We start from the raw sequence: 9,449 nt of genomic DNA on the forward strand, positions 1-9,449 counted from the left end.
ACAGCACCAATAGATTAACTAAAGCTTGCTTGTGGCAGGAGGAGAGCATCGCTGGTTTAGGTGTCTGCTCTCAGATCCCGGTCCCAAAAGCTAGGAACTGCCTGTTCCCTTGCATCTGGTTACAGAAGACTACACCAGCACTGCTCCCAAGACAGCAGGTCAGCTGCTCTCTTCGATGCTGGACACAACAGATTCATCAGTGTTATTTCCTTCGCTCATAATGATGGCATCCATTATTCAAGCTCACATCAATCCGCAGCCTTTCAGCAGAAGTGACAGGGGCACAGAGCCTGCTCAACCCCTGCTCTGCTCTTGACAGCCAAACAGGGCAATCTTGTTCCAGCCTCTCTAAGACAGAACAGTACAAACACCAGCTTCCCACGCTGGTTGCTATAAGCCACTCTGACGAGGTTCGACCTCCTTCACTCAAGGCCTGCAGAGGAATGGGGAGCCTGAAGTGTTTCCTTGCAGAGCAGTATGTTGTGCAAATACCCTGGGAGTCAACGAGTGCATTTGGGAATAAGCCCTTTGATGTTGCCTTCTGTGCTTTAGCTTTTAGCTGGACTTAGCAACTCCAGCTGGTCCAAAGTTCATTTCCCAGCAGGTTCAGAGCATGGTCTTTGGTACTGTCAACCCAAAAGGCAGGTAAAGTGCCAGAGCAAAACCTATAGCTCACTCAGAGCTTTGCTTGGAATGGAAGAAGGGCTCAGGTACAGTATGATGCTTTGACAGGGGGAAAAAAAAACGCTTTAAGATAGGACTGACATCAGTTTGGAGGTGTTCATTTGGCTTCTCATGGGCCCAGGCTGGACACTCCAGCATTACAGCAGCTACAAAGCAGGTTTTGCCTTACAGGTGCTCAGCGCTCTCCTTGCAGAGAGACCTTCTTCTGCTTGGGATCAGGACCTCTCTTGCCCACCTGTGCTGTAGGGAGATCCTCACACAGGGACTGCTTTATCTCCACTGCCACAGCTGTTACCTCTACAGCATATGGTTTTTGTAGCGCTTAGCTTGGAAGAGGCAGCAAAACCATCTATATGCATACTTATTTTGTTTAGCTAATGTGCAAAGCAGTTTCAGCCTTGTGTCCAGAGCCTTGTACCTGTGCCCTGCTCTGGCAGATGGTCCTGCCACAAGCTGTCTGCCCTGAAGAGGAGTATTTGCGCAAAGACCAGGCATGTAGACTACAGTCAGGACTCCATGTGCGAGCCAGGCAATCACCAGCAGAGCTTCCTCCAGCTGACTTCTCTCTGAACACTTTGCACACTCTCTGCTATCACTCAAGTCCATTCCTGGCTGACCACAAGGCACCAAGGGGTAGCCTGCCCTGTAACCATGTCACCTCAGGAAAACCTAACAGGACAGATGGACTCTGCTAGCTGCAACGCAAGAGCTGGTCACACTCTCCCACCAACACTGCATTTTGAGTGTGTCCACTTTGTACATGCTACGAACCTCCTCACCTAGCCCCAATTTGACTCACTTGGTCTGAAGGTACAGCCACGCTAAGTGATCTGAACAGCTATAGTAAAGTTCATGCTTCATTAAAAAAAAAACAAAACAAACAAAAAAAACCCAACAGCCACCCCAATCTGTCTTTGCAGCTAGGATCCTTACCCGAGCTAGCCAGTGCCGCAGTAATGGGGTGGTCAAAGTAGCACTGGCTGCTGCTTCCAGGCTGGTAACACGAGGGCACAACCAATGCCAAAAATGTACACCATGCATGACTCTTCTACATATAGGACTAGTATTGTGCAATAATTAAGCATTACTTCATATATTTTAGCTTAATAATGACAGTAAAAGAAGACAAAAAATTTAGGTTTTTATTATTATTATAGAAAACACAGTGTTATAATAGAGTGATTATACAGAAATAATCTGCAAATGAGTTTGGCAGAAAGTCTGGGGCTGATGTACTACAACTGCACAAGAAATCAGTTTCATAGTGGACACAGCTACTCCAAGAACCTGCTGCCCACTCTTTCACACATTTTAAAACCAAAACCTGAGATATTCCAACAAGCATTCTGATCAGCGTAATTACAAGCTACCTGAGTTTATGTTCCTAACCTTATTCTACGCTGTCAGAAAATCAGGGCCTGGATTACATGGCAATTATGAATACAAAATATATATCAAAAGCAGAGGTAATAATACTTGTATTATAGAGCATTTAATTTGTTTTTCCTCATCATCATCACCAGTTTCATAAGTAAATGAGAGAGATGAAAATTATTCTAAGTAAAAAAAAAAAAGTTACCTCCTCCAACAATCTGGTGTGAACACACAGGTTGAAAATTCAAGATTAGCACCCCTAAAATATTAACAGTGGCAGACAGACATTACGCTGGATAGCATTATGTCTTATTTTCTCTTCTCCCTTATCTGCTGGATTTCAAAACCAGCATCTGAAACTGAAAACATTCTGCTCAGGTTGGCATGCTCCAGGAAGACAAATATAACTTGACAAACAGGAAACACTGTACGGCTCAGGGTATAATCCAAAGGTTCTATTTGTGCTGATGCAGTGAAAATGAGTTTAAGTCACAGCAGTTTCTCCTTTGTGAGGATATCTGCATGGGGTTCTGGTCACTCCATGAGCACCAGCCAGCCCCGATGGCTCCCAGCTGGCCGTAGAGCTCAGCGTGCACAGAGGACACTGCAGTCACAGGTGTCCCCACAGACACCTGCTTTTGGTCTACTTCAGCAGCCAGAGATCATCCCTGCACCCTTACTCTCCATCCAGCTCGGTTTAAAGCACAGCTTGAACTACTCTACCAGGGGGAGAAAGTCTCACGGCACCGATACCAAAGCTCTTGCGCAGCCTCTCCACCCTGACCCAACTGTCCCGAGCTGGGGTGGTTATTGCCCAGACACAGGGATGACAGCTGGGGCAAAGCACACCGACACGCTGTGAACACAGGTTCACACCTTCCAGCGGCTGCGACCCCTGTAAGCACTCTTCTGCAGCACTAATTGGACAAACACAGGTTTTTCTTTCAGAAATATCCTCCCCTTAACTGGAAGGATCAAATGCAGTACAGAAAACCTTAGCTAAACCAAATGTCACGCACCCACTTAATTTTCACCTTTGTTAAATAATGCAATTGTCCCGGAAACAGTTCTTCAGCAATCCTGACAGCCAGCACTAGCATACAAGCTGTCCTCCAAAGAGAAGTGAAGCACAGTCGGTATGCTAGGGCAGCATGCAGCGGCAGTAAATAACCCTGAGCCTGCTTTGTTCCTTCATAAAATAAATGATTAATAGCTCAGTATAGTCAGTCTGCTATTCAAGGCTTGCTGAAAACTTTTGATCAGTTTGATTGATTAACCTTTAAAATTGTCTCTAAAAGAGGCTTCAAATCTGAAGAAGCAGCATCATTTTAAAATGAACACTTCAATGTTATCCAGTAATCCTATTTTTTGACAAACTGAGCTAAGCATTGAGATATTCTGCTCCTCTTCAGAACCACTCAGCATCTCACAGTCAAGTGTTGAGGAAGAAATAACAAGAGAAAATACAGTTGATGTAGACAAACCAACCCACATTCATCTTAAAATTCAAAACAGATCAGAGCTGGGGGCAGGGGGGTGGGAAATGGCACTTCTTTGTGATTCTTAAGTATTTGGCTGATTCGCAGGTGGCTTCCCAACTGTCTATTTACTTCTTTTGGTTTTAATGCTAATAAAAAAGAACACTAACAGGGGACTCAATTCCCTACACAATGCACTGGGGGAGGGCAGGGAGTGTAACTTACGTATCCGAAAAGTCTGACTCAGACAAATTACTTCTAGTTGAGTTCCTTACTACACGCCCGCATTGTTCCAACACCTTGGTAGCATAAGGGGTTCATCCCCAGCTATCTGGTCACAGAAACAGCAATGTAGACTAATACCATTAAAGAACTGTTCCAATTACTTCCCTGGGGAAAGAAGTGACTTGCAGCTTAACATCCTGCCCCAACACAGCAGGAAAACCAACCGTCCGCAAACGTGCGGCTAATGGCTGCTGCTGTAAGGGACCCGCTCTGGGGATGAGCTGCAGTTTTGTCTTCCAGGGACAGCAGCTGGTTCCTGGGTCAGAAGTACAGATGGCTGGAGGCTCAGACACAATTTGCTTTGAAAGTGAGGTTGGCAATACAGATTCCCAAGAGAAAAAAGGGCATTTTGAACCAAGGACGACTGATGGCCACTGCTGTCAGGTTGATACTAGAAACTTAACAGCTTGGGTTTACCATCTAGAGAGGACAGAGATACTATGGTAGTGTAAAAAGGACAGAACAGGTCACTTGCCCTTCACGAGGCCAGAGAATTGCTGCACAAGCAGCCACATAGTTGCAGCGGTAGAACTACCAGCAGAAGAAAATTATTTCGTCCCTAAGGGAATCACCAGCTTTTCTCAGAGAAAAGGAATGCCAGCTATAAATTAAAAAGGTTAAAAACTTCTAGACACATGGCTCACATAACCAGCTTGTACCATTTTGCTACAATAATTATACACGATCAAGGACTTATGAATCTAATAGTTTTAGGGAGAAGTTATCAAGTCATAGCTGTCAGATTGTGGAAGCATTTTCTGAAATCCCATCAAAGTTTGTAGGAATTCAGCAACATTAGCAGGATACTAACATTCTTATTTGGAATGATATTGAGGCTTCTGACGTAAGAGTGCTGCACTTATGCTTCCTCAAATAGCCAGCAGCGGTGCAAATAAAGACACAATGTTTATAAAGAAATCAGACCACACCTGTAGATTTAGTATTTTTTCTGTACTTGAGTATTTACGCTTATCTACACGAAGCAAAATATTTGACTACAAAGAAACAAACCCAATTCCTAACTTCTATAGCTTTCCCAGGGTCTGACAAAACGCTGTTTGGTGTTCAAATTCAAGTACTCAATACAGACTGTAACAGCAGCTGAAGTTAAAAGATCCCATGGACTGTTACTTTAGCAAAGCAGTACGTTGTCTTCTGGGAACCAGACATGAGTCCGTCATGGACTTGCATGGCACGAGCACAGAGAAGCTCCTGTCTCTGCACTGTAAGATCTCACAGTGAATATAGTTGGACTCGGCACTAGATTCAGTTCAAGAGCCAGCAGACTATTCCTCCTGCTCCACCTGAGCCACTCAGGATGCAACTTAATGCCAAACACTGCAGCACCAGACAGACTACGGGGAGTGGAACATTTCACTCTCCCTCTTGCTGATGCAGAGAGTGGAAAAATAAAAGAGCGAAGCAGCACTCAGAATGTGTAATGGCAATAAAAGAGCTTAGGAGGACAAGGAAAAATGACTTAAGAAGAAACTGAGAATTTTTTACTACTCAGAAGCTACCTGAACTTAAATACACTGTTTCAGTCATACCACTGACTATGACAAATTGCTAGAGCCTGGGGAGTAAAGAGACTACAAAACATGATGAACAGCATCATCAATGGGAAAGTCAGGAAAGAAAAGTGGATGGGCACAGGGAGAGCAAACAAAATAGTCCCGACTGAGCTAAAAGGGAATAGTGCAGGGAACTTAATGACTTTCTTGTAAATATCACCACATAAAACCAGTGCATCAGGAATTATTTTAATGTACATCATTAAGTGAATGGTATAGTGTTATACGGCAGCGTAAGTGCTTTGCCACTATTAACAGTTTGAATTTATTAAATTTAAAACAGTTTTTGTTCTTTCTCAGCTATCTAGACCATCTTCTGTTAAAGCCCAGTGCGTGCTGCCCTGTTCCCGGCGCTCAGCAGTGTATTCTTAAGAGGAATATTCTCTTACAGAAGTAGCCACTTCATCTGTGGCCTCAACCTGGCTCAGCCAGAAGCCTGCAGAAACCACAGGTACATTCAAGCCTGATTACAGCTAGCACATGCCACCACTGTTGAGGGTAGATTCTGGACCTAAGAGAAACCCATGTGGTTATCTCCCACCAAAATAAAAGTGCTTGTTGAAAGTGTTGCTCGCTTCTACACATAAAGTACCCAGTGTGATATCTGAGGGCGTGCAATGCGCCTCAGCCTGTTTTCAAAGGAGTCTAGGTTGCATAACTGGTTTTCGTATTTAATTCAAGCAGCTTTAAAAAACTTTACAAGTAAGTTTAAAATAATTACAGGGCATTAATTAGTGCACTCTGCAGAGGGACAGATTCAGCCCAAGTGCATGAAAGAAGCCACGTAAAAATAGTCCTTCCAAGCCTGATTTACCAGGCTTGTACCAGACAATCTGAACAGTTTTATTATCGAACACCTTAATGCCTGAGGGAAAACTGCAGAAAAAACTCTCTTAAGGAGCACACGACTGTCTTTGTAACAGTTTAAACCAGATTTTCTGTTGTCCGCAGAAATCAAGAAGTGATGTCCCCGTTTTTAGACCTGAGCAGGTTCCCCACTTCTGTCATACTACAGCGAGCACAGCAGCACAGAAAAATGGTTCTGTCTTGAGAGCATTCAGACAACCCCTAGAATATTTTTTCATGATTAGACATGCTCTCCACTTACTGTCAGGCTGTCATTTTGTAAGCATATTTAGTTTCTTGAAAAACAAAATCCCAAAAACCCCAAAGCCATACTTGCAGGGAAAATAAGGCCTCTTTTTAAAAAAGACTGCAACAGGTTTCTGTGGGGTATTTGCTTGCTCTAAACAGAGCGAAGAGAAGACTAATCAGAATGTTTTGGCTGGGACACAAGAGGCAACTCTGCTTGACAGATGTTAATTTAAAAAAAACCATTACCAGTCAAGAGCAACAGAAAAACCTTTTCCCTTAGCTGCTGGAAGATACCATCCCATTCAAAGGTGTTTTACAACGAACCATCTACTTGCTGTCTGTCCTTTTGTTATAAATGAGGAAGTCAGAAATGTCATGCCATACATTACTATCATCGTACAGGTAGGTCATGGAGGACTGCAGAGAAGGCTGCAGAGTTTGCCGGTGGTATTCAAAGAGCCAGAGAACTGTCCCCCATATCAAAGCAGCGACAAGTGGAAAAGGATCCTGCTTTGGCTGTGGGACATAGCCCTTTTCCACTGCCAGCCGAGACAAGCCGAACAGGATACGAGACAGCAGGTACATAATGATCTGCGTGAAGAGAAAACCCAAAGAACGTTAAGTAAATAACCTGACCAGACATACTAGCCAGGTTAAGTGATTTAGAAGCGATAAGCCAGGCAAGAGGGGTGGAAACAATTTACCCAACTTAAAAGCAAACAGGTTGTAGGTTCATGTAGTAAGCAGTCTTACAACTGGACATGTTTGTGTCTTCCCTGTGTCCTCAAAATCCTGCTTCTCTGCTGGTGCTCCAATTTAGTAATCAACAAGTCATACTTAACACATCACATTTTTGCAGCTGCAGAACTTTTGTCTTTGTCTAGTTAACGCTGCCTCAGATGTTGCTGCTAAGAGAACACTAATGGAGCAGCCCTGCTAACCTGCGAAGCAGACACAAACTCGGTAGGCTGGACACATCCTAAAACCAGACTGACTGTATGCTCTTGCAGGTCATTGCATAAGAACGCTTTTGATTAATCAGCATCTGTGTATTTTAGGGACTGATTAATCTGTGACTGTGCGTTAACAACCAGCCATAAATCAAACGTCCCCTGAGCAGCTTTTGTCAGTTTAACCAGTTAAGTGTAGCACAGTAGCTGATGGTGCTCTACACTCACAACATTCAAGCTAAAGGGTTTAACCCTGTGAGCAGGCAGACTAGCAGTGCACACAGTCAGTGACCACAGCTCAGAAGACATCTGGGGTAACCTAATGGCTTTGAATTGCCTAACTGCCTGCCTCCCTAAGTATACAAGTGCAGCTCTGGGGGTAAACCTGGGCTTTTAGCACTGGAACTGCACACAACATTCACGGAGGCACCCAACCACCTTAGAATTTGAGTGCGGAGCAGCCAAAACAAGAACTTGTGTGAAGACGAATATGGCGAAAGAGTAACGCTACATGGTAAGAACCACCAGAAACACACCAGGCTATACCAACCACTTTCTGGGACACGTTGGGGTTTTTTGTCAAAGAAGCTTTCAAAAAACACATTTACCTGGCTGTTGATGGGATTGTTCTCACCAAACACCAGCCAACCCCCAATGCAGGCTGCAAAGAAAGAATGAAATGGAATTTTTTTCCCCTGTAGTCGGGACTGCAACGCCATCAGTCCCTTGTAGGTGAACACAAAATACGCCAAGTTCCGGGAATGTGTGTACGTAGCCTGAGCAATCGATTTCAATTTCTCTCTTAAACTGAAGAAAAGAAACAGACAATTAGGAGAGCAAAAAGGCAGGACTACTGCAGTCACTCAGCCTGGACACTACGCCCCTCTGACCTGCCCATCTAGACCAACAGCTTGGGCACCCCACAGAACATCTTGTGAGGGAGAAGAAACCTTTCCACCTCTGGCTCATTTAACAGCCGATCTCAGACAGCAGACTGTGCTTCTGTCTAATTCTATGACAAGTCAAGCAGCCTTTTTAAAAAATTTTTGCCTAAGCCCTAAGCGCGAACCTCTGGCATAAGCGGGGAAAGCCACAACGTTCACTCCCATACTTTGGCTTCTGTTATTTGAAGGAGAGCGGAGCACTGGTGTTTGCATCTGCTAATTTCTCTGCGCCTTTTTTTTTTTTTTAAGCCCTCCAAAAACATGAAAAACTGAATGCTTGAATGAAAACATTCTAAGTAGTAACACAGAAATACAGAACGAGGGTTTGTACCTTCCACTCTTGAATAGGAAAGTCATCACGAGGGCATGCGGGGCACGAATTTTTGCTCCATAACTGCAAAAGTGAATAAATATTTCAGAGTTTCTGTATTGCACTATGAAACGACTGTTATTTCCATTCTACTAACAGCCAAAGATGCTACCTAGAGCAACTACATCGCACTTTTAAGTCGGCCCGGCAGCAGCAGCAGCACACCAAGCAGGAGCCCAGACCTCAGGCTCTAGAGAACACGCACCCCGACAAACCAGGCCCGAAGGCGACCCCAACACCAGTAAAAGCCCCGCCTACCGCTGAGGGAGATGGAAATGCCTCTCCCGAACCCCCACCGCAACAGCCCCGGTCTCCGGGCAGGCCAGAAGGGCACAGAACCGTCTTCCCGCCGCCTCGGGGCGGCCGGACCCTGAGGGAACCGAGACAACCCCCTCGCCTCGCAACACACTGGGCCCGGCGCCCCCGCCCCCAGCCGCCCCTGCCGCACTCACACGGCCCCATTGCGGAAGCCCTTGAGGACGGCGAGCGCGGCACGGTAGCGGCGCTGCTGCAGGAGGGCATTAGCGGCGCGGAGCAGGGCGCGGAGCGGGTCCCCTCGACCGGCCATGGCGCGTCCCCCGCCAGCCCAGGCTGCACACGGCGCGCACACTTCCGGGAGCTGGGCCCGCCCACCGCGCGCATAGGCTCTTTCGGCTGTCCATCAGCACTCTTGACTAATAAGCGATGCCATCTTA

General features: G+C 45.5%; 1 protein-coding gene across 1 annotated transcript; it reads right to left on the reverse strand.

Moving 5' to 3' along the window:
* Positions 1-1,812: 1,812 nt before the first annotated feature.
* On the reverse strand, positions 1,813-9,378 carry PXMP4 (peroxisomal membrane protein 4). The gene is made up of 4 exons (XM_040607796.1): positions 9,207-9,378; positions 8,716-8,778; positions 8,049-8,247; positions 1,813-7,081 (listed from the first exon to the last, which is right to left on the reverse strand). The coding sequence occupies exons 1-4, from the start codon at positions 9,320-9,322 to the stop codon at positions 6,818-6,820; spliced, it is 642 nt and encodes a 213-aa protein (XP_040463730.1). The 5' UTR covers positions 9,323-9,378; the 3' UTR covers positions 1,813-6,817.
* Positions 9,379-9,449: the final 71 nt, after the last annotated feature.

Source organism: Falco naumanni, chromosome 10, assembly GCF_017639655.2.
Source record: "Falco naumanni isolate bFalNau1 chromosome 10, bFalNau1.pat, whole genome shotgun sequence".
In the NCBI taxonomy this organism is placed as follows: domain Eukaryota; kingdom Metazoa; phylum Chordata; class Aves; order Falconiformes; family Falconidae; genus Falco; species Falco naumanni.